The sequence below is a fragment of the Eretmochelys imbricata genome, chromosome 10, assembly GCF_965152235.1.
Source record: "Eretmochelys imbricata isolate rEreImb1 chromosome 10, rEreImb1.hap1, whole genome shotgun sequence".
NCBI lineage: Eukaryota > Metazoa > Chordata > Testudines > Cheloniidae > Eretmochelys > Eretmochelys imbricata.
This window is the reverse complement of record NC_135581.1, coordinates 23,956,601-23,982,691: the sequence shown is the minus strand read 5'-3', so window position 1 is coordinate 23,982,691 and position 26,091 is coordinate 23,956,601. Positions and strand designations below refer to the sequence as shown.

The following is a 26,091-nucleotide window of genomic DNA, read 5'->3' as shown; positions in this document are numbered from 1 at the left end:
GTCTCGTAACTGGGTATATTGTTACACGCTTCCACTCGATACAAAATTTGTTAATCCATATTAATGGTTAATATAATTAATATCTACAATTTTTGGTGACTCCAGTTGGTCTCAGAGCTCTGGATAATAGCCATTAACTTAATCACAATACTAATTTGTTGCTGATGATAGCTTGTGTTAAAGATTCAGCTCCCTTGAAGCCCTTTAAATTAACGGGTTAGAAGTTATAATCATCTGTAGGGTTTTCCCGAGGTCCTTCCTTAAAAATGTGGGAAACTAAATTTGATATTCCTGCTTGCTTTTTATCTTTAAAGAACAAAATAAAACTTTCGTTCTTTTTAGATCATAAGCAAACAAGTAAGATATAAGCCTCATCTTATATTTTTAATACTTTGCAGATCACATTCAAATAGTTCTGTGGCCTGGAAACTCTCCTGTACTCCTGTGTGCATCTTAGATCATTGTCTAATGCCAGAGTCCCATTGAATTGAGAGGATAATTGGTTGATATAGATGTTAAACATCCAACAGCGCTTTTTATAAGAGGACTGGTGTGCCTTGTTGTCTTCAGACAAAATTTCCCCTCCCCAAGATGTACCAGTTGGCTAACTTCCACCTCTCCATGTGACTACAATTCAGTGCACTTTGTATAGAGCAATTATCAAACTTTTTCATAATGTAGCTTGCATTTTAATACAGAGATAGTGGAGGACCACCTCTCTTCCTACTTAAGATTACACCACATTTCTGTGACAAGTATTTTAATTGTTTACATGGAAAGGTTAAGTTTTTAAGGCATTTTTGCTTGTATCAGTTCAGTTTGGAAGCAGGAATGAAGGAAGACAGCATATGCAATGAGAGCTGCAATGTGGTCCATTATCCACAGTTGAGAACCTCTGGTATACCATTTGTAGAGCCTTTAGGTTCCTTTAGGATTTTCTTATTAATAGAGCATATATTACTACAAGTTAGTAACATAAATTCCATGAATTCTAACTGCCGAACAAATCTATTCATATTGATAGAAATTAATTATAACTATTAAGGTGGCAGTGATCTTAAGAGTTAAAGCAAAGATTTCATTTTGACAAGTTTTTAAACTTTTATTTTTCAGAAATGAGATAAATGTGACAAAAGAGAACATAAAAATTAAAATTCAGATAGTTTAATTTGTCACACTGTATTGATACAGTTTGAGGTGATACATACAGAATAATAAGTAAAAAACCCCATTTTAAAAATTTTTTGGCTGGGAGTCTTCTTTTTTTTTAAATCATTTTTCGCGGGAAAAAAAGTATAAGATCCTGGGATTTGATTACTCTGCATCTGATAAGTATTTTTCTAGTGTTCAGTTTTCAATTTCAGTTTCACAAGTTACCGATTTTTATTACATCAGTGAAGACAACTTGCTCTCTAATGCAAAATCTTAATGGTGGCCTCAAACACTTCATTGTTTCAAGGCCTAAGGTACTATTTTAAAAGGAACCGTCTATCTTTTGGTTTCAAATTTTTTACATACTCATTACTACTGAGGGCATTCTGTGCCAAAAAAATTAAAAATTCTGTGCACAAAATTTTAAAATTCTGCAAATTTTATTTGTCAAGTAAATATGGAAGCTTCAGCATGACATGTAGAGCATAGAGGTGGGAGATCACTGTGCAGCTCCCCCAACCCCCAGGTCATGGATTCAGCAGTAAGGCTGCACCCAACCCTGACACAGCGCAAGGACTGGGCCTGTTCCAGAAACACCCCAGAGCCCTGCCCCTCTGTGCCAGGTGTACCAGGTGTGGGCAGGCAGGCAGGCTCAGCAAGGCAGGATCCTAGTGTGGGGGGAATCCAGGTGTGGGTTGAGAGGGTTCTGTGTGGGGCAGTGCGGGGGAGGGATGTGGATGCACAGGGGCTTGTTGAGGGTGGGGGGGTCTGGGTGCAATGGTAATAGGACTCTGCAGGGGGTCCAGGTGAAGGTGGCTGGGACTCCACTGGGGGGTCTGAGTGAGGGCAGAATAGAGCTCAGCAGCGGGGTCTGAGTGTGGGGAGCTCAGTAGGGGAGCCAGATGCTGGGGGACTAGAAAATAATATCTGTGTATTGTTTGTGGCTTGTAAGGAAAAGGCCCCAATCAGCAAGTAAAAGAAAGCCGAGAGAATAATAAGTAGTATTACTTGCAGTGCAGGAAGGATGTTGGTTCAAAAGTAACTAGTAAACTAAAGAGCTGCAGTAACAAGACAAATAAAAACTGTCTGGAAAAGAAACAAGCACAAACCTTCTTACTCTTCTTTTGGCCAGCAAGAAGGTGGGGAAGAGATAGGGAGGAAAGGCCTTGGGAAGAAAGGAGGTTGTAAATCTTATCTGGATTAAGATTAGAAATAAAGGTTAATTGTCTCTCACTGGTTTTTAGCTGAAGCCAGTAATTGGCAATGATATCATTTGTTAAAGGGTATAAAAAGTAAATTCTTAAAGGGTTCATTGCTAATACCTACCTGACCGTTTGGGAGCCAACCAATATGGATCTAAGCAGCCCTGGGTTTAGGCTGTTTGTAAGTATCTTGATCAAATTCTTATCAATGTTTTATTACTGTTTGGATATAGTAAATTGCTTATTATTTAGGCTTTTGGGGCATGTTTAGAGCAATTGGATTTAACAGAGGAATTTATGGCTAAATTAGTTTTTGGTGGTTTTCCATATTAATATCAATTTCAAATAGGGCTGTTGATTAATCGCAGTTAATTCACGCGATTAACTGAAAAAAATAATCGCGATTAAAAAAATTAATCGCGATTAATCGCAGTTTTAATAGCACTGTTAAACAAGAGACTACCAATTGAAATTTATTAAATATTTTGGATGTTTTTCTACATTTTCATATATATCTTGTATTTTGTGTTGTATTTGAAATCAAAGTGTATATTTTGTTTACAAATATTTGCACTGTAAAAATGATAAACAGAAGAAATAGTACTTTTCAGTTAATCTCATACAAGTACTGTAGTGCAATCTTTGTCCTGAAAGTGCGACTTACAAATGTAGATTTTTTGTTGTTACATAACTGCACTCAAAAACACAACACTGTAAAACTTCAGAGCCTACAAGTCCACTCAGTCCTACTTCTTGTTCAGCCAGTCATGAAGACAAACAAGTTGGTTTACATTTACAAAAGATAATGCTGTCTGATTCTTATTTAGAACGTCACCAGAAAGAGAACAGGCATTTGCATGGCACTTAGGTAGCCAGAATTGCAAGATATTTGCATGCTAGATATGCTAAACATTCGTATGCCCTTTCATGCTTCGGCCACCATTCCAGAGGACGTGTTTCCATGCTGATGATGCTCGTTAAAAACAGGGCTTTGGAGCTGTACTTCAGCTCCACTCCAGCTCAAGGCAAAAACCTGCAGCTCCGCTGTTCCGGAGCTGCTCTGCGGGCTCCACTCCAAAGCCCTGGTTAAAAAAAAAAATAGTGTGTTTATTAAATTTGTGACTGAACTCCTTGGGGGAGAATTGTATGTCACCTGCTCTCTTTTACTCATAATCTGACACATATTTCATGTTATAGCAGTCTCAGATGATGACCCAGCACATGTTGTTTATTTTAAGAACACTTTCACTGCAGAGTTCACAAAATGCAAAGAAGGTACCAATGTGAGATTTCTAAAGATAGCTACAGCACTCAACCCAAGATTTAAGAATCTGACGTGCCTTCCAAAATCTGAGAGGGATAAGGTAGGGAGCATGCTTTCAGAAATCTTAAAAGAGCAACACTCTGATACAGAAACTACAGAACCTGAACGACCAAAAAGGAAAATCAACCTTCTGCTGGTAGCATCTGACTCAGATAATGAAAATGAACATGCGTCGGTCCGCACTGCTTTGGATGGTTTTCGAGTAGAGCCCGTCATCAACGTGGCCGCAAGTCCCCTGGAATGGTAGTTGAAGCATGCTCATCTGGCACGTAAATATCTTGCGATGCTGACTGCAACAGTGCCGTGAGAACACCTGTTCTCACTTTCAGAGGACATTGTAAACAAGAAGGGGGCAACATTATCTCCTGCACATGTAAACAAACTTTTTTATTTGAGTGATTGGCTGAACAAGGAGTTAGGACTCAGTGGACTTGCAAACTCTAAAATTTTATATTTTATTTTTGAATGCAGTATTTTTGTACATAATTCTATATTTGTAAGTTGAACTTTCATGATAAAGAAATTGCATTACAGTACTGATGTGAATTGAAAAATACTATTTCTTTTTCAGATGCATGGAGTGGAAAATACAGGAAGCAGGTATAAATACACAGCACATGAATAAATGGGAGTTGCCTTACCAAGTGGGGGATCAGTGCTAACGAGCCAGTTCAATTAAGGTGGAAGTGGCCTATTCACAACAGTTGACAAGAAGGACATAACCACATTACATCAGCCACACCATCAGGGACTCATTCACCTGCACGTCTACCAATGTGATATATGCCATCATGTGCCAACAATGCCCCCTACCATGTACGTTGGCCAAACCAGACAGTCTCTGTGCAAAAGAATAAATGGACACAAATCAGACATCAAGAATTATAACATTCAAAAACCAGTAGGAGAACACTTCAATCTCCCTGGATACTCAGTAACAGACTTAAAAGTGGCAATTCTCCAACAAAAAAACCTTCAAAAACAGACTCTAATGAAAAACTGTGGAACTGGAATTAATTTGCAAACTGGACACAATCAAATTAGGCCTGAATAAAGGCTGGGAGTGGATGGGTCACTACAAAAACTAATTAATTTCCCTCTGCTGGTATTCACACCTTCTTGTCAACTGTTTGAAATAGGCCACCTTGATTATATTGGCCCATTAGCATTACAAAAGTGATTTCCCCCCACCCCCCACCCCTTGGTATCACCCCTTCTTGTCAACTGTTGTGAATAGGCCACTTCCACCTTAATTGAATTGGCTTGTTAGCACTGATCCCGCCCCCCCCCACCCCCACTTGATAAGGCAACTCCCATCTTTTCATGTGCTGTGTATTTATACCTGCCTACTGTATTTTCTACTCCATGCATCTGATAAGGTGGGTTTTAGCCCACAAACGCTTATGCCCAAATAAATTAGTTAGACTCTAAGGTGCCACAAGGACTCCTTGCTGTTTTTGCTGTTACAGACTAACATGGCTATTTCTTTTGTTTTTTACAGTGCAAACACTTGTAATAAATAAATAAATAAAAAGTGAGCACTGTACACTTTGTATTCTATGTTGTAATTGAAATCAATATATTTGAAAATGTAGAAAAGATCCAAAAATATTTAAATAAATGGTATTCTATTATTAACAGTGCGATTAATCATGTTTAATTTTTTTAATCGCTTGACAGCCCTAATTTCAAATATTAATAATTCCAACACGGCCACATTAGGTTAAGTCACTAATACAGACTTCCAAGTCTAAGTAGCAAGTAATTGTCAGACTTGGAAATAGAAGCTACATTATCTGACTCTTATTCCCCTTCAAGGAGGAACATTCTCTTTAGATGTGTGTGTGTGACCTGCTGAATTGATATGAAAAAGCCAGGAGAAAATACAGCACCCCCTAGATGAGTCATAGACACCTTCAGTTTTTCTATTCTTATATCATGATCCAACGGTTGGAAGTCGAAGCTAGACAAATTAAGACGGGAAATCATAAATAAATTATTGACAGTGAGGGTGATACCAGAGACTCCATTTTAAAATCCCTAGATCCCTGGTTTCCATTTTAAATTAGCAAGAGTCATTCCATCAATTGATGGAAGCTGCAAGTCACAGAGCACTAAATGTAGAATTGTCAGGAAAACCAAATTGGTGAGGAAAAAAGTGTGAAACAACCAGTGATTCAGCAAATCATACCACTATGAGGTAAATAACAATGGCAGGCTAAAAATAGAACTGACAGCACAATAAGGTAAACAAGTAGGATGATGTGTCTAAAAATAGAATTGAGAAATGGTATAAAGGTCAGTGTGTCAGTTAAAAGCTGACAGTTAAGAAGAGAACGCTCTCGGAAAAACAGCAGCAGAGGGAGTCTTGTCCTGTCACAGGAGTTGAGCAGAGAGCTGAGAAGAGAGAAGAACTGCTGCCATCAATGACCTGTGGAGACTGGTTACCCTCACAGAACATGGCCAGCTCAGCTTCACCACTAATTGGTGAGTATGCAGTAGCATGGAGAGAGGGAGCGAGCACAGGAGAGACAATGCAGCATAGTCAGTAAGTGGAGTAAGTCTGTTAGACGAAGTTATAGTCATAGTTATAGTACTGTGTGCGTGGGTGGGTGGGTGGGTGAGCATTAATGAAGTTGTGTTAATTGTGGGGGGAATTTACATATATAAGACTTAAAGAATGTATAAGAACTGCTGTCAGTGACCTGTGAAAGACTGGCTATCTGATGTGAGGTGCAGCTACCTAGGATCATCTCCACTGTATGTTGTTGCTATTTGGGGTGCTCTTTAATTTATTGTAGGGATTTGTTTTTTGGTGGTGGTTGTGTCAGGGATTGTTGTTTGCACCAATAAAAAGATGCCTTGTTGTGGAAAGAGTACTGCATGTGTCAGTCATTTATCGGAAAGCTATATCTGTGTCTTCCAAGTATTTCCTTAGTCACCCTGGAGACCCATAATTAATGAGAACAGATTTAGTTACATTCTGGGGGTACCCTACATCCGTTTTCAGGGTAACAAGCGTAATTAACCATTGGAACAGTTTCAAGAGTGGTGGTTGATTCTCCATCGCTGACCATTTTTTAAATCAATATTGGATGCTTTTCTAAAAAATCTGCTCTAAGAATTATTTTTGGAAAGTTCTCTGGCCAGTGTTATACAGAAGGTCAGACTAAGTGATCCTTGGAATCTCTGGATCTTTATTCTTCCTTGAAACTTAACTTGCTGTCTAATATGTTGAAAAATGACTGTTTCTAGCAGTGATCTAGATTTGCTTATAGATGGTATAACCTGTTTATACTAGGTCATGAATTAAAATGGCATGAGATAGAATAATATTTCCTTCCTCTCCCCCACATTCCTTTTATGTGATTACTTTGTGACAGAAAACTGTGAAAGAATGTCTTCAGGATAATGCAATACAATTTCTTTGGCTGGGATTTTCAAAGTAGCCTATGGGATTTAGGTGCCCAACCCCCCCCATTGAAATTAAGTGGGAGTTGAGCACCTCATTCCTTTGGGGTTTGTAACCAGTTAATAATTTGTTGCCACCTAACACAGTTTGTGGCAACCCATGTGGTTAATATGCATTAACTTTAGAAAACTGCGTGTCTACTTTGCAAATGTCCTAGGCTGTCACGCGGTTGTTAGCTTGGAACTCAGTCATCGCACTTACTTTGAGGCGTAAATGATGCTCCTAGTTCTGCCTACGTAACCAGATAGGCAAGTTGACTTTCCACCTAGCCCTCTTTGGTTGGACATCTGGAATGTATTGCCCTACTTATTGCTGCTCTGTATGCATATCTGCTAAACACGCTACCTCTCCTTTCTGTAAAGCATTACAGGATAGTTGCCCAGATTTTCTTAGGGTTGGTGTGACATTCTATACCTTGGGGGAGTGTGCTCTAACCCCCATATTCCTCATTTTCGTATCATCATGATCTTACATATAAAGCATACCTTGTAAGGTATCAGGGAAAGGTTATGATCTGCTGAGAGTAGTTTCTCTATCCATATATATCATTAAAGAAAATGAAGTAATGAGAAATGTGTAGTATGGTTGTCACTAAAACATGCGGTAAGTTGGGGGACTCAGCCAGATATTAGCTCCCCAGAGGCAACAGCAAGTAAAGTAACCAGCGCCCGGGCAGGGTGTCAAACAACCCATCAACAGCCATTGTCCAGCAAGGAAGCTACAATGCAATGACTCAGCTGCATGAGGCCATGCCAAGGGAATTGCTCAACCTTGCTTGGAGAGACTCGGTAATACTCACCTGACTCTGAAAGGGGGGGAGGGGGCAAAGCCAAGGGGGAGGAAAGGACATGATAAAAGGAAGAGATGTTTGCCATGCTCTTCTCTCTCTTCCACCTACACCTGCAGATACCACATCAAGTGACTGAAGCACTGATCAAAGAGGAGAGCCTGGCTGAAGAGCAGCCAGCCTGCCTGTGGTGAGAAGCATCTACGTTTGTAAGGGCATTGACAGTGTTAAGATCAGCTTAGAATGAAGAAAAGGAGTACTTGTGGCACCTTAGAGACTAACCAATTTATTTGAGCATGAGCTTAGAATGAGTTTTGCTTTTATTTCATTTGACCAAATCTGTCTTATGTTTTGACTTATAATCACTTAAAATCTGTCTTTATAGTTAATACATTTGTTTATTCTACCTGAAGAGGTGTGTTTGGTTTGAGATGTATCAGTGGCTCTCCTTGGGATAATAAGCCTGGTACATATCAATTTCTTTGTTAAATTGACAAACTTATATAAGTTTGCAGCATCTGGCGAGCATAACTGGACACTGCATGATGGAGATGCCTAGGGTTGTGTCTGGGACCAGAGATGTTGGCTAGTGTCATTCAGTTGCAAGTAGTTGGGAGCAGCTTACATGCCAGAGGCTGTGTGTGAACAGCCCAGGAGTGGGGGTTCTTACAGCACAGCAGGATAAGGCTGGATCCCAGAGTCAAGGACTGGAGTGACCTAGCAGATCACCGGTCCGGATGGGGAACATCAAAGTTGGATGCAAGGAATAGACCGCTTCTAAGACTTCTGTGTCTTTTAGTATTAGACTGCATTAAAAATCTATGTTGCATGAACTAAAAAAGACTTCTAATGACGTTTGTTCCTCAAGTGCATTCTCCACAACTTGTGTTGAGAAAGGGATTCCCAACCTCTATGATATTGTAAAGGCAGCCCTTTGGGCATTCTTACATATCATTTTACATTCTTACAGATTTGACAAGGATTTCAGTTTTGGCCAGCCAGTCCTCTGTATTGTGCTTCATTAATACCAGCCTTTCGGGAGTCCCAGTTCTTTGTATGTTGTGTATCTGAGTTCTGTTGGTGTTTTCAGTGTCAGGGCTGGTTCAGAGAATGGCATAGGAAAATCTTCTTAATGTACTTTGACTGGGAAACCCTAGAAAACGAGCATGTTTGTTTGCCAAATTACTGAATTTTGTGAACAAGTAATCATGGCACAATTTAATTTTAATAGTTTGTAATATTCAAGTAAATTTAAGCACATTATTTTGAAGGTAGTAAACTGTTTGAGACCTCACAGAGACTTCTACTGAATATTAGAGAAATGAAGGGACAAGTTTATAAATGTGTATATTAATAATATACAGATAAAATTCTACTGTAGGTTTTTTACCTACTATTTTGTTGTCAGTCTTTTGATAACATTCCATTCTGTATTTTGTGAATTAGGATGATTTGTATTTTACTTTGTAAAGAGCTGCCACTGTTAGCAACAATGCCAGACCCAAGCCCAGATAAGAGGAGGGTTCTGCAGCTGAGTTAGCTACACACTCATGTAAAACCTTACTGCACCAGAAACAGTTCACTTAAACCAAAAGTTGAGGAGAGTAGGTGCAGATAGAGCTCAAAACCCAAGTAGTCAGATCTCAATGAAAGCTGAGAACTTGAGACATCAAATCCTGAAGACCAAGTCTGTAACAAGAATAGGGACGTGGGGAATATATGTCCTTTGTATAGTATAGGAAAGCTGGCACATGTTACATGAGAATTGAAAAAATACCATCTGATACTTTGCATCAGTGAGATGAAAAGGTGAGAGAGTAGCAAGATGGTGTCTGGTGGCGCTATAATCTTATTGATGAGGAAGAATGCACAAAATAGGTATAGGAATTATTCTGCATAACATTACAGTGAAGAAGACCGTGTTGACTTGGGAGCCACTGAACGACCGAATAGTACCAGCCAGCTGCAAATAAGACCTTTCAAATATACAACAATCCTCGTTTATGCACCAACACATACAATAGATGACACTGAAAAGGATACTTGCTGCACCTGCTCATAGAATGTATTGGATGACATGCCTAACCATGACATCAAATTGATGATAGGTGACTTAAGTGCACAAATTGGCAACAGCTCTGCTGATTGGGAAAGAGTGATAGGCACAGAAGTGGAAGGCATCTGAACTGATAATGGTAACCAGCTCATGAATCTCTGTGGCACAAACACTCTAAATATAAGAGGCAGTTTCCTCCAGCAGGAGGTTTTACAGTCTCACAAGGACATCAGCAGTGAATGCAACTGTCAACCAGATAGAACATGGGTGAATATCTAAGAGATGAAATCTTTTTTGGGGGGTGTCACAGTCATCAGAGCAGCAATGTTGGCTCAGATCATTATATTTTAGTGTTATAGATGTAGATAAGTTCAGAGTCAAAGAACTGCAGATCAGATTGCACTTAGCAACTGTTCCAGTGTTTTACAGGATCAGGCTGATAAAAGTGTGGACAACAGAGGGCCAAACTGGAAGAAAACTATATAGAGACAGCAGAAGTAGTAGTGGAGTGCAGAGTGCAGAAGAAAGATGCTTGGATTACATCTGGAACATAGGCAGTGATCAATGAACAGGCAGCACTGAAGGTGAAAAAGTAACCCTGCAAGGCGCGGGCAGAACTGTTCGAGGCAGGTGCAATATATGGAGAAAAAGACAAAGAAGAGATGTAGGCAAGATAAAAATGATTTCACAAGAAGCTGCGGAGGCAGAGGAAGCAGCACAGAACTGGGGAGACTTCAAGCAGCTCTATAGAATAATGAAAGACTTTGCCAGAAATTCAGACCATTGCAGGTGATGTCCATGAGAAGCTCTGAGGCAGATGCTGAAAATGCGTGAAGAGCAAGCTGGACTCTGGAAAGAACATTTTGGTTCCATTTTAAACTGTCCAGAGTTAATGATCATGCACAGGTTTGAAGGAAATGCCAATTCTAAGTTAGAAATAGAAGAGGAACCAATAACACCTGATGAAATTAAAGCACCCATCAAAGGCTTCAAACAAGGAGACGCTACTGGGGTTGACAGAATTCTAGCAGAGATACTAAAGGCAGAAGGTGAAGTTTTGATTGAGTAGCTAACAAAACTCTAACAAAATATGGGTGAAAGAACAAGTGGTACAACACTGGAAAGATGGCATCATTGTGACATTGCCAAAAAAAAAAGGTGATCTTAGTGCACGAACTGGCAAGGTATTGTACTGCTATCTCAATCCTTGGCAAAGTATTGGCTATTGTTATGCTGAATAGAATCAAGAAGCAGTGGATTGAATATTACAAGAAGAACAGGCTTGGTTCCATGCAGGAGATCATGTTTGGAATACATATTCGCTCTTTAACAGATCATCAAAAAAAACCTTCTGCTTGGCAAAAACCCATCTTAATCAACTTCCTCAATTTTAAGAAAACATTTGATAGTGTCCACAGAGAAACCCTGTCGAATTTTGCTAGAAGCTATGGGATACTGCACAAGCTTATCAACATAATAAGCAGTTAATATGATGGAAGTAGATGCACAGTAAGATGGAAGTAGATGCACAGGCTTAGGTGAGTGGTTCGACATTGTGACCGGAGTTAGACAAGGGTGTGTGTTATCACCAATCCTCTTTGTATTAGCAATAGAGTTGGTGATGAAGTGGGGAACAAGTCATTGTGGATGGTATAAAGTGGGTTAGTGGAGATGAGTTACATGACCTTGACTTGGCTGAAGGCTTTGCTTTACCAAGTGTGACGTGGAATGGAATGACTGCCCTTACATCAGAGGTAGAACAGGAAGTAGCAAAAATTGGACTGATAGGAAATGCAGAGAAAACCACAATTAAGATAAGAAACTGGACAACAGATGCAAAGGGGTACATGCATGAAAAAGAAATCACAAAAATAGCAGAGCTCTACTTTCTGTGAGTGTGATGGCATTTGAAGGTGGCTGCCATAAAGATACTCATACAAGATTAAGAAAAGCAAAAACCACTTTTGGAAGGATGAACATCATCTGGTCAAACAGAGGTTTCCACACCAAACTAAAGGGCAGATTATCCCTAAGCATGCTACTGTACGGAGTAGACACTTTGCTGATGGCCATGGCTAACAAAAAAAGAGATCACAGATGGCTGAGAAAGACGCAACATATTTCCTAGAAAGACAACAAAATAACATGAGAGTAAGGGAGCTGACAAAGCAGGACATGTTAGAAAATATTAAAGAAAGCAGGCTCAGGTGCTCAGGACATGTGCACTGTATGGAAGATGGGAGACATGCTAAGCAATCATTGAATTGGGCACTAAAGGAAAGAAAAAGAAAGCAAGGAAGACCACCCCGGAAGCTACTGAATGAGCTGGCATCACCTGGGAAGCAGTACCATACTTAGTGAGTGACCATAATCAGTGAAGGAACTGGATTGCCTGTTGCAAGAGAAATTGATTTGACAATGCCACAGACGTTTTGTGCACTCAAGCCACCACTAACTGGAAGCGAGAACACCATGTAGGTAGAAATAACTTGAGGTTTATATAAGCATATGAAATAGCTGCAGCTGCAGTTTTGCTGATGAGGATGGAAAGTAAAATTGGAAGAATCATGAGAATGGGTGTAAGTGTGGATGGCTGATCTTGGATCTGGATGTTCCCGATTATGAGTTTTTGCTGATTTTATGATTAGGAGTTGCTTGTAGTAACTCCTTGCAAAATAACAATTTTCCTGTGAGTTATTAGCTTTGTTTTGAGCAACCTATAAAAAGATTAGTCAGAGTGAATAATTTTGGAGAAGTTCAGAGAGCTTTCCTATGAGCTAGGACATCCAACTCCCCAGCAGCTAGGAGGAAGGCTGGCCACCAAAAACCTGCCACTGATCATTCAAAACATCTTGGACTTTGGGTAACTATATCTGGGTTGCTCTAGACCAGTGGTCAGCCACCTTTCAGAAGTGGTGTGCCGAGTCTTCATTTATTCACTTTAATTTAAGGTTTCGCTTGCCAGTAATACATTTTAATGTTTTTTAGAAGGTCTCTCTCTATAAATCTGTAAAATGTGTGTGTGTGTGTGTGTGTGTGTGTATAATATATATATATAAAACTAAACTATTGTCGTATGTAAAGTAAACAAGGTTTTCAAAATGTTTAAGAAGCTTCATTTAAAATTAAATTAAAATGCTGATCTTACACCACCAGCCTGCTCAGCCCACTGCCAGCCTGTGGTTCAGTTCACTTAGGCAGGCAGCAGACTGGGCAGGGCCTGTGGCTGGGACCCTGGCTGGCAAGGGGCCAGCAGTCAGAACCCCAGACTGGCAGCGGGCTGAGCAGCTCAGCCTGCTACCGGTCTGGGGTTCTGTCTGCCGGCTCCTGCCAGCCAGGGTCCCAGCTGCCAACCCCACTCAGCCCGCTGCCGGTCTGGGATCCCGGCCCTGCCGACATAGAGTGGGTACCTATCTTCCCCTGGTTCTAGACTATTGCTATTTTAGATGTGTGCTTTGACTCAATAAAAAAAGATTTTTGGGTAAAGCACTCTTGTTTGTACCAATCATTTATAAAACAGAAGAGCTGTGTCCCCATTGATTTATTTCCTGAATCCACCTGGAAATAGGAAAATATAAGATACGATAGTATTGTGTTAAGAAAACCCTGGGTAACGTGCCCAATGTGTGAGCAGCACAGAGGAACTAAGATCTAAGGTAAGACTGTAGTGAGTTGTTGGATTTAACAGTATTATTAGAAACTCCAGAGCTGCCTCAATAAGCCAGGCAACTAATAACCGGGATTGTAAGGTCAACGATACCCCTTCATATACTATTTGGGTTTTGCTCATTTTAAGTTACTGAAGGTTTTGGTTATTGATAAGATGTCAGATAACCAGAATTAATTAGTTTATTAATGAAAGTTAGATTAGCAAAATTAATAAATTACCCATCTGGAGAACAATCTTGCAGTGATTATATCTTCACTCTGTTCCATTTTTGAGCTCAGTTTTGCTCGTATTTATATTACCCTTACACATCTTTTCTTATCTAGGTTTGTACGTAACATTTCAGATATCAGTAGACTGTAGACACATTTGTGGTAACTGTAACTAGCACACAGTTCATATTTGGCAAGCCTCAACAGAACACCACATTTTTTGACAGATTTTTGACATATTCTGCACATTAAAAGAACAAACGCTACAACAGTTCAACTTTCAAGATAAGGCTTTTAGCATGCAATAGGCTAATTATTTAAATGTTAATATTTTTGTTTTGAAAAAAATAGTTTGTGGTTTTTTATTCCGAGGGACTCATGAGTCCTTGTGAGCAGGAAGAAATAGCTGCAAAGGTGATGGGGTTAAATTTAAGTTTCTAATGCCTGGGAAAGAATAAGGGTTTTTAGGTTGGGGCTCAAGCCAAGTGTTTTGTTTTATTTAAAACTTAGCTCCTAGATAGCACGTGAACCTTATTCCTGCTAATGACAATTGGCAGAAGGGTTACATTGCTATTTCTTGTGAAGTTCCAGTCAGGGATTATTGATAACTAGTCCCCTGGAGTAGCATTTAAAAAGCCTTTATTTTTAAACATGTCTCCCACTGCTGGTGAGGGGACTTCATGCTTGTAGAATTAAAGGGTCTTGAAGAAACCACATTAGTAGATAAGAAACTCTCCATCCTCTAATTGTAGCCAGACGTGCCCTCCCTCCCTGCCACCCCTTTGCTCTTTCGAATGCGGTCTGCATAGTTTCCTGGTATGCTGTTACAAAGTCACAAGCAGCAGTAAGTCCCGAATGATGTTAGATGCTTGCTTAAAGCTGCATTGCTCTATATAATCGATTGTATTCATGCTTATGAATATGTAATCAATTAGTGTAAGGAATGAGTGAGAGAGTGTGAGTAACAGCAAATGGCAAAACAAAGAGGCAAATATTGCCTTTTATGGAACCATGGTATTATCTTGGTGACGGTATACATCTCGAGACAGGTGGCCAGGTCAAGGGTACCAACAAGGAAATGTAACAGCACGCTAAACTCAGGACCGGACCGGAAGCAGTAGAACCCTCCCGTGGATCCGAAGGGACTTCGGGGACTCTCGTCGCCTCGCAGCCGGTCTCTGGGCAGCTGTAGCCTGGTCAGCCTTCAGAACCTGTGAAATCGAAATCCACCTATGCCCGCATCTGCAGCCGGTTAGCATGAATGTGATGTGTGTGTGTGTGAGTATAGCTGTATTAGACAAGCTCAGCTCACACCAATAAACAAACCTCTGTGCTGCTCAAGTTCACCTTTTGTGGGGGCTCATTTCTTGGCTAGTCCCAAGGACAGGTAACATGATAACTGAAAGGGCTGAACAAGCTTTTAAATTCTTACATTCGTTTTCCATTTGCTAATGTTTATCTTTTGTCCACTTACTCTTGACACACACTGTATACTGCAGATGAAACCTCAAAACCACAATGTTCTGAATGGCTACACAGTTTAGGCAGATATTGTTGCCTGCTCCCTGGAATCAGGCAAAGAAATAACCACAGACAAAGGTTGAATTAAAGCAGTGCTGAGGGCTGATTTATTGCTTGCTTTCCTTATTTGCACAATTATACTCACACACACATTCCATGCATACTGGTGACAGGCTGTAGATGCGGACGTTGCTTTCGATCTTAGGTGACTTAGACTGGCCAGGTTCCAGCTTCCCAGAGATCAAACCGCTAGGCGACAAGAGTCCCCGAAACCCCTTCGTGTCTGCAGGAGGACTCTACTGGTTCTGGTCCGGTCCTGAGTTTTTGCTGTCATGGATGACATCTCTCTCTGGCCGCTACTGCAGTAGGTTTATATACAGCCCCATGTACACCTTGATCATCCTTACACGGTAATATTTCGGTTCAAGCCTTGTAATTTGGTTTCTTACACTCATACTATCTCACTCATTCCTTACATATTGATTGCATATTCATAAGCATGAATACAATTAGTAATATAGCTTTAAGCAAGCCCCTCATATCAGCGATGACTTCGGCTGGTGTTTGTGGTTCAGACAGGAAACTGTGCAAACTGCAATTTTAGACATGACAGGAAGTCTACACAGAAAGACTGCATTTGAAAAAGCAAAAACTGGGGAGTAGATAGGGGAAAGGGCTGCCCCTCCTGCCCGGGAGCAGAAGCTGTTGCTGTCTGGGGAAGGCTAAACCATGGATGGGGGCCAAGCCATGGATGGGGCCGCGGCCGGCTATAGATATTTCCTCAGCAATAATAGCACCCTTGGTGTCTGTTTCAGGATCATATTTATAATCAAGAACATAGCTGCCTGGATAAGTTTGGACCTGGCCATTTTAAACAATCTATCGTGATTTACACCAGTGTCTAATGCAAGTCAACCATGTCCATACTGGATTGGTCACAGCCCAGGTTTATAATGACTGTGCCAACTGTCTCCTATCAGGGCGGACACAACAAATATACTACTGGTGTAACCCCAACAAAGAGGATCTGTGGAAGAGATAACATTACCATAGTCACATGGAATGTAAGGATATTGAGACAAATAGGAAGGTTGAAAGAACTCATGGACGAAATGGAACAATACACCTGGCACCTCCTAGGAATCTCTGAAGTCAGATGGAAGAACTTTGGAGAGGCATTAACAGAAGAAGGCCATGTACTCTATTACAGTGGAGAGGACAAACGTGTCAACGGCGTAGGATTTCTTGTGCATAAAGATATTAAGGATTCAGTATTAGAATGCCACCCAATATCCAGCAGGCTTATTTCCATCTGTCTAAAGGCAGTACAGTTCAGTATCACAGTGGTACAAGTCTACGCCCCTACAACAGACTATGACAGTAAGCAAACTGAAGATTTTTACAATCCGCTTCAAGACATCGATAAGGTACACAAGAAAGATATCCTGATTGTACAGGGAGATTAGAATGCTAAAGTGGGTACTGATGCACAGGCAGATTGGTGAGATTATTGTGGCCCTTTCTGTAATGCAGTAACCAATGAGAAAGGACTGAGACTTTTGGAGTTTGCCAGCTATAACAATCTGATTCTTACAAACACATTAGGAGCACATAAAGCATCCAGACAATCAAAGTGGATCCAGACAAAGCACCTGATGGTTTACGTCACAGTCGGATTGGCTTACATCATGGTGCAAAACAAGGAGCTTCCCTGGTGCTGATATTGGAAATGATCACGACCTTGTAAAGCTAAACTTTTGGCTACGTCTAAGGAAAATCGTCAGGTCAAAGTTCACCAGAATCAAGTTTGACTTAGAAAGACTTAGAGACCGCAGCATTGCGGAGTCATTCCAAGCAATGATTGGCAGAAAATTCGCTCCACTGCTTGCTCTAGAGGAAGACATAGAAACAATGACCAACAGTTTCAACGCTGTAATGAGTGAGGCAGCAATAGATATCCTTGGGAAACACCATAAGAAGACAAAACCTTGGGTCACAAATGAAATACTACAAATGTGTGACATAAGAAGAGCACTCGAGAGATAAGAACAGCATGGAGGGAGCTGATAAATACAGAGCAATTGGCAGAAAGATCAAGAAAGGAATGAAGCTGGCCAAAGAGATATGGATCGAAAAACAATGCTCTAAAATTGAAGGTGTATCAATAATAAAAATTACAATGTGGAAGGCTCATTTACTAAAGATCTGGTGATGGAGAGATGGACCAAAACTAACGCAATTCAAGACAAGGAAGGGAGCAGTCTCACAGAAGAAAGGGACGTCATCAATAGGTGGACAAATTGCTGTTCTGATCTATACAACCACCAGACAAATAGAGATCCTAGTGTCCTAGACAGCCCAAATTCAACTGAGGAGGATAACTTTCCAGTACTGCATGAAGAAGTGGAGACAGCTGTGAAATCACTCAAGAACGGAAAGGCTACAGGTTTTGACAACATCCCATCCGAACTGATGAAATTCAGAGGAGAAATAGTAATAGATGTACTCCCCAAGATCTGGCAAACCGGTGAGTGGCCCTCCACGTGGACACAGTCACTAGTCATCACTCTGCCAAAGAAAGGCAACCTGCAGTTGTGTCAAAATTACCGGACCATAAGCTTAATTAGCCATCCCAGCAAAGTGATGTTGAAAGTCATATTGGACAGATTGAAGCCAAAAGCGGAGAATATCATCACTGAAGAACAGGCTGGCTTTCGTGCTGGAAGAAGTATCACAGAACAGATTTTCAGTCTTCGTGTTCTATGTGAGAAGTACTTACAACACCAGCAGGACATCTACCACGTCTTTGTTGACTTCAAGACGGCATTTGACAGAGTATGGCACGAAGCTGTCTGGGCAACCATGAAGAAGTACAATGTTGGTCATAAGCTTATTCTTACTATTTAAACAACTGTATGCCAAGGCCAGCAGTGCAGCTCTCGTTAATAGCACAAGAGGAGAGTGGTTTCACACGACTGTTGGAGTCCGGCAAGGCTGCCTTCTTTCCACTGCCATACTTTTGAACATCTACTTGGAATGCATAATGCCCCAGAAGATCACATTTGCACCGTCAGCATTGGGGGGCAAACAATTTCAAATCTTCGGTTTGCTGATGACATTGATGGCCTGGCAGGTAGTGAAGATGAACTTGCCAACCTTGTGAAACAATTGGATGAAACCTCCCCAAAATATGGCATGGAAGTCAGTGCAGAGAAAACCAAGTTGATGACAAACAAACATGACCGGATCAGCTCATATATCACTGTCAATGGACAAGAGCTGGAGACAGTGGAACAGTTCAAGTATTTGGGGGCAGTCATCACTGATGAAGGATCAAAGGCTGAAATTCTGGCAAGAACTGCAACAGTGGCAAAACTAAAGCCAATTTGGAGGAACAAGAACATCTCCCTGGAATCCATACTGAAACTGCTGCACGCATTGGTCATTTCTTTTTCTATATGCGTGCGAGACGTGGACCCTTATGGCAGACCTTGAACAGAAAATACAGGTAGTAGAGATGAAATACTTCCATAAAGTCCTGGGCATCACCTACTTAGACCACGTCACTGATGAAGATGTCATATCACCCAGCACGTTGCGTGACGATGTTACAGAAGACCACCTGATGACTGGGAAGAAGTGCAAGTTGAAGTGCTATGGCCTTGTAACAAGATCATCTGGCCTATCCAAGATTATCCTTCAAGGGACAGCACATGGGATGAGAAGAAGAGGTAGTCGGAAGAAGAGATGGATTGACAACATAAGAGTGGACAGGAATGGACACTTTACGGAGGCTCAAGCACTGACACAATTGTTGGGGTGGAAACCATTGGTTGCTTGCTCATCAATTATGGTGACCCAACGACCCAATGCGGTTATGGGAGTGGTGGTGATAGTGGGATTAGACAGTTCATTTCCAAGTGACAAATAGGAAGGAAGAGCCATCTGGAAAACTTGCTTGTCAAACAGCACTTGGGTTTTAGAGACATTTGCCCCTGGCCAGCAGATGATTGGGGAAAGATTAAATAAAAGTACTGTAGTCTATTAAATACCATTTCTGATCGTGTCTGCCAGTGGGGATTGATTTGAGACAGTGATTAGTTTTATTAGTTCCTAGGCAACTGAAGCCCCTATTGCTGTTAAGAAGTTTCTTCTGCCCTCACATTAATGCTAATAACAGCCCCTTTTCTCAGTGGTTGACAGAAATGGGAGATTAATTGCAAAAGAGAATATAGTTAAGGGTCAGGACTGGGAGTAATATTTTACTGCTTTAAATATGCATAATGTCCAGAAAAATGAATGATAGCACTAACAGTAATGGTAGCATCCATACTGTGAGTTAAATACTTTTTAAAAATTCATTTTTTTTCAAGAAATTATAATAATTCAAAACAAAACTTTGTTGCCGTATATTCAAACCTTTTGTGATCGTGTCAAGAGGAGAATCTAGAAGAAATATGTGACGTGTCATGTCAAAAGGCTATGTAAGATAGACAATAGAAGAAATGCTAATATATCCAGGGCATGACTCACTTTCTTGACTTAAATTTATGACTAAATAAGGTAGATTTTAGCTGCATATGTGCTAACAAATAAGAAATGTGCTTGTTAGGTAAAGTGTGTTTTGGTTCTGCTACCTAAATAACAAATTATGAAACTGTAAACAAAACCACAAGGAAGAAATAAGAAGTTTGATTTATAGTAAACAACATAATTGAGGGAACTAAGATAGGTACCAAACCTGAACCAGACTTCCGGAAAGCTTTGTGTAATTATGCTAAGAGAGCTCATGAAAAATTACTCACAAATGAGCTTTGTATATGTATAAAATGGAAATATGCTGCAGACATGAATCATCTTGCTGGCAAATAGGAAATATTACCTTCACATTTTACAGTGTATGAATTGATAATGTAAGTGCGGCAAGTAAAATACTGTAAAAAAGGTGGTACAGAAACCCTGCTTAGAGAGGAAAAAGCTGGAACAGAAGTGAAGCTGCAACCTGTTTCCCCAGGTTGGTGATATATTAACTTTTACCTTTCTGTTTGTGCTGGTCTGTCTGACTGATAACTAAGTTCAGTTGGGTTTGATGTCTTGTTGATCAGTAATCTAAATTGAACCAACAACTTTGTGCAAATAGTTCCTATCCCATGATTGCGCCTCTTAATTGTTGTCCCTATGATGCTTTATTTGCTACCTTTATATGACTTTAATAATGTTAGAAATTTAGTCATGGATGCCTTACTTATTGCTTCTTTGCTCATAATTAATTGTCACCATAAATAAATTTAAAGTTACAAGGCTGAGACTGGCCTATAAGCCTGATGTGAAGGCCTTGTAGGTTGTCTGTTAGACAGACTCCATAATGCTCTGCAGTTATGCTAAGAAGAAGAAAAATATTAGCTTGTTAGAATTACCAGAAAGATAGAACCTTAGCAAGAATTGTTAATACTTCTAGTGATATAGTAACCACAAGAAGTAACCAATCCTTAAGTTAGCAAAATATGATGTACCTGCCAAAAAGACATAAGACATGGGTAAATAACAGATGTTTGATTATGTAATCGAAAACCATAAAATATACCAAAAATAAGAGATGACTGTATGGAAAAAGAGGAAATAATGAGAATGAAACTGAACAACTCTAGTATTTACTTACAGCTTAATATGCTTATAACAACCAGGCAGCATCAGAATCAAACGGTCATTGGCTGAATGCTCAGTTCTACACATCTTTATCTTTTTGTTATTTGCTGACTGGCAATTGTTTGTTAAACTCTATTAAGCTGAGTTATCTGAGGTCTCTTTAATTACTAAGTAATTTTAAATCTTTTAAAAAAAAATCTATTACTGATCTTTGATAACATGATCAACATCATGACTGGTGTCACTGTCCTCTACCTCCAGTAGTGGCTGTGTCTCTTTGGTCTTAAATAGACTTGCAGATTTGTCAGTGAGAGGGCTGCATTGTTTTTTGTACCAAAAATTGTCTCTTCATCACAGAAGTGATGAAGGCTTTTTTTCTTTTTCTTTTTCTTCTTCTTTCCTCAAGCCACAATTATTGTACTGGTGTATGGATCTAAACCTCTAGTGCCTTAATTCTTTTCCTAGTAGTGTTTGGCACATCTCATCAATCCAAAACTCTGGGTGTTTCCCAGTCTGCTGTAGATCAGCAGAATAGGGACAATGGAATTGGGCTCAGTATGACTCTAAACTTCACTCCATATTATGATCAAGATCATCTCAGCTGTGGTCTAAGTAGCTAATTGTTAATTTTCAGCAGACTTGACTAGCATGTTTTCAGTGACATAAAAGCAGAAAAGTGAATGTTGGTGATAAGGCATCTCGTCTGATGGGCTGTATGTATCAGCATAGGACTTTCTGGGTTTGGAGGCAGGTATTGCCTTATTGGTTGTGTAGGACAGGGAAACTGAGCTTTTCTTTTAACGTGGGGACTGATAGGTTTTGTAGCTGCTCTGTATAACAAAAGTCAGTTACTGACTTTGTGCACATTTGTTGTGGGAGGTCTGAACTTTTTTCCAACAAACAATCATAAAAGAAATGAGTAGGATCTTAGGATCAATTTCTAAAAACTTTTATTCTGAAAGCAGAGTACATAATTTATGATTTTGAAAATGTTTAAAGATATTGATTTTAAACCTGGGTTTGAAGTGATACTACCATTATAGATTGAGTGGCATATGATAGCAAGGTATATGTTAAATATATAAATAAGTCTTTTTTTCCTTTCCAATTATAGGAGAAAAGTGGTTATTTTAAAGGATTTTTAGATTTGTGTGCAAGCGAGTATGATGAAGGAAAAAGAACTTATTAAATGAAAGTGAATATAAGAAATTAGTTGTTTTGTTCATAAAATGAAATGACACCTGTGGTTGCTGTAATCTGTGGAATTGAATTCCATCGTCTAGGAAGGTCATATTCCCATGAAATTCTGTGTGTCAAGCTCACGAGGTTCACAGTTCCATTGCTTCAAGGAAATGTAACTGTCCTGGGAGGTCCATAGTCAAGGAGGGAGAAGTGATATTTTGGATAGGTCGGGCCAATTTTGTGGATGGCTTTGAATATCAGGTCAGAGACGTTGAACTAGACTATATTCGGTGGGCAGCCAGTTAAGAGATTGAGATTGATAGGAACTTGTTCAGAGAGGTCTGTGCTGCAGGGCATGCACTGAGTATTTAAGCCTGGAGGTTCTGACTGTATGGATCAACATGGCCGTGGCTGCATCCAATAGGATGGGATAAAAATTCACAGCCACTTACAGATGGAAATATACTTTTTGCCAGTGCAGCTGTTTGGGCATCCACTAGCATTGAAGAGTACAAAAGAAATCATAGCTTGTGGACTGATTTAAAAATCTGGGGGCAGATGGCCTTCATAATGGGGGATATTGCAGAGAGTCACAGTCTTCAAAGCACTTCTCTCTTCCTACTAGCATCACTGTGGACTTACCTGGGTTTAAGTATAGCCTGCTGCTTTTCATCTAGCTTCTCATTTCATTTAGATGTTGAAAGAGCTGGGAGATAGTTCCTTTGCTCCAAATATGAACAGTACTGTAGAGGTGGCTATTGTGCTTACTGCTGGAACTGCCAGAAGTCTCCCAGTGGCTTCAGGTTGACATTGGATAGAGGATTGATTCTTGTTTTTTAAAATTGTTTTTTGTTTTTCTTATTTTAAGGCATGAAAGATGGAGAGTTCAAATACAATCATCCACAAGCCTTTGAGAGCAAGAAAAACAATGACTCCAAGTAGTCGAAAACAAGTGGAAATGCTGAGTAAAATAAAGAGTATTTCAGGACAAGAAAAGATTCTAAACGGCTTGCATACTGAGGTTCACCACGTTCAGTTAAATACTGTGGACATAAACTGCAGAAGTAATGATTCTGTAAAAGGAAGCTCACTAACTGAATCAAAAACAGATACGTTCCCTGAAAAAAGTGAAATGTTACCTCAAAAATTAACAGCCTCAATACAGGGGTTCAGTGTTAATTCAAAAGTAAACGAAGAAGTAAAACAATGTTCTTATGACAAAAATTTTGATCAAAACTGTCAAGAAGAATCCCAAGAGCCTCCCCATGAGAAATCTTGTAACACAAACTCTGATGCAAAACAGTTTCTAAATGCTGGGTGTTTACAAGATATACTGCATAAATGGTATGAAAATGAACTAAATACACCATCCTCCAAGCCAATTGAAGTGCATTTGTATTCAAAACCAAATAACCTACCTATTGACCAGTTAAAAGAGAATGCTTGTTTAGAAGATCCAGTTAACAGTGATTATTGGGATGAAAAAAGAACTAACAAGATTATTCCTATTTTAGAAAAGATAGACACAACAACAGAAAGAGAGAGTGCAATAGAAGAGGTTATTCCCACATTAAAGAAGGTAGACACCATATCTGATTCAAATGATGTGAAGCACAAATATAACCTTACTCATTCAGTTTCCCCCATACTGCCTGGGATAGATAGAATAGCTGATGTTTTAGAGAGTAAAACATCCCATGGAAATGGTAGTCCAAATACTTTACCAGATGTGGAAGCTACTGTTATGCTGCAGGATACATCACCTGAATATAGTATTGGTAAGCACTCTCTTCTTCTAATGAGCTATAAATTTGACTGTTTCCAACTGTTAAGTGATCCTGCCTAATCAACTTCATAGGCACCTCTTTCCTTTTTCTTTTATTTTTTGTTTTAAACTTTTGCAAGCTGCACATTGCCTCTCGTGGCCAAACAGTTTTACTATATCATTTCCAGTTGACTCTGTCTGCTTGGGTCTGGCCTATACTATGAAATGTTACCATGTCTGAACATGTTTGTCAGCAACCATGTTAGCTGACATGATGCTGAACACACAGACCAGGATAAATGGTGTTGAAGTATTGTCAGCTAATTGTGACTAAACCCTGATTGTGTTAGAGTGCCCTGTGCAGAATTTTTGAATAAAGAAGACTAATGAACTGTTGGCTTTGGTGCTTGGATCTCTGGGGCTTGTACAGAATAGGCAACTGATGGAATTCCTAGAACAGCTTAACAGTTGTTCCACAACTATAATGACTCCTACTGACTGTGCTCAAGATTCCCTCAGGCCTATGGCCATCAATATTACATCCTCTATCATTGTCCACTGAACATTTTTATGTGATCCTTATTTGGAGATTTTTTTCAGGTGAAAATAAATCCACCTCCACAGCTGCCATTTTTTTTTTTTTTTTTTGGCAACCAATTAAGAGGACAGTTAGGGGCATTGTCCTCTTAACTGGTTACAAATAACACGGCTTAGTTTTGTATCCACATAGCAACTTTTCTGTCATCAGTCTTGTTTGTACATCTGCATCTAGCTCATTGCTTTGCCATGTTCGCATAGGTGCATTCTGGGAAACTTTGGGCATTTGTCTGAAAGTGCTTCAGCAATTGTAAGGTGGTTGGAGGACACTACACAGAGCAGAATTAATAATAACCTATTGGGCAGTACACTCTATAGGGTACTAAACAAACAGCTGGGAGGATGAGGTAACTCGTTTGGCTGGTCTACAAACATGGTTAGAGAGTCTTGTTTACCCTGGGAAAAACAAAAATAGAGAGTTTATAGATTGTTATAACCCACTAACAACCTCCCAACTCCTTCCTCTTCTCCCCCCCCTCCATTTCCTCACTGTGACTAAAGGGGTGTTAATGGACCACTTCACCTTGAATGGTCCCTTGAAATATGTGTTAACTACTTACACTAAACAGTCTGTTCCATCATGGATTTAGCTGTGACACTGAGGGCTTGGCTACACTTACATTTTATAGCGCTCTCACCTGCTGGCTCAGGGGTGTGAAAAATCACCCCCCTGAGTGCAGCAAGTCAGAGCGCTTTAAAGCACTAGTGTAAACAGGCTCCGAGCGCTGGGAGCCGTGCTCCCGGCGCTCGGAGGTAATCCCCTCGTGGAGGTGGATTACCAGGAGCGCTGGGAGAGCTGTCTCCCAGCGCTCGCGCGCAACCACAGTCGCACTTCAAAGCACTGCCGTGACAGCGCTTTGAAGTTTCCAGTGTAGCCATGCCCGAGTAAGTTTCTTAGGCCTGAAGAAGAGCTATGTGTAAGTTTTTGGAAGCTTGTCTCTGTCATCAGCAAAAGTTGGTCCAATAAAAAGATATTACCTCATCCATCTTGTCTCCCTAATATTCTGGGACCAACACGGCTAACAGGCTGTCTGTCACTTATCTAAGGTAATGCAGGGGAAAAGCCTTTGGTCACCTGAAGTGGCCCTTGTCTACCTATTTTCTATGGCAGTAGGAGAAGCATATTCTTCTCTCTCAATTGTTTGTCTCTAGGGAGTAGCAGACGGCATGTTATCACTACTGGGGAAAGGGAGATGTAGCCAGTTCTTGGCAGTTGTCCCAGTGCAAGGCATCCTGAGAATTAAAAATGATCTTAGCACTTGGCTATGGAAATGTGGCTGGTTGGCACCCTGTCAGTGACCTTGTCTTTTCCATTTTACTTGGGCTCATGGTTTCCCCCTCACTCCCACAAAAAAGTAGTAAGACTCTTCTTCCCACTTGATGCCAAGACCAAACTAGGTGTAATGTAATTAAGGAATAGAACCACATTTACAAATTTAACCTCTGCTTTGAATGGCCCTATACTTTACCAAGGCATTAATTATAAGTTTGTTTTTTCACATAGCACT

At 40.1% G+C, this 26,091-nt stretch overlaps 1 protein-coding gene across 6 annotated transcripts in view; it reads left to right on the top strand.

Annotated features, from left to right (window-relative positions):
- Positions 1-26,091, top strand: part of ATF7IP2 (activating transcription factor 7 interacting protein 2) — a 53,200-nt gene that overhangs the window by 2,676 nt on the left and 24,433 nt on the right. For 4 of the 6 annotated variants that reach the window (XM_077828274.1, XM_077828273.1, XM_077828270.1 and 1 more), the window contains exon 2: positions 23,090-23,999. In XM_077828274.1, coding sequence (XP_077684400.1) covers positions 23,099-23,999 — 901 coding nt within the window. In that variant the 5' untranslated portion in view covers positions 23,090-23,098. Of the gene's footprint in view, positions 1-5,260; positions 6,166-23,089; positions 24,000-26,091 lie in introns of those variants that run through there. The other 2 variants (XM_077828271.1, XM_077828275.1) reach the window with 2 other exon arrangements.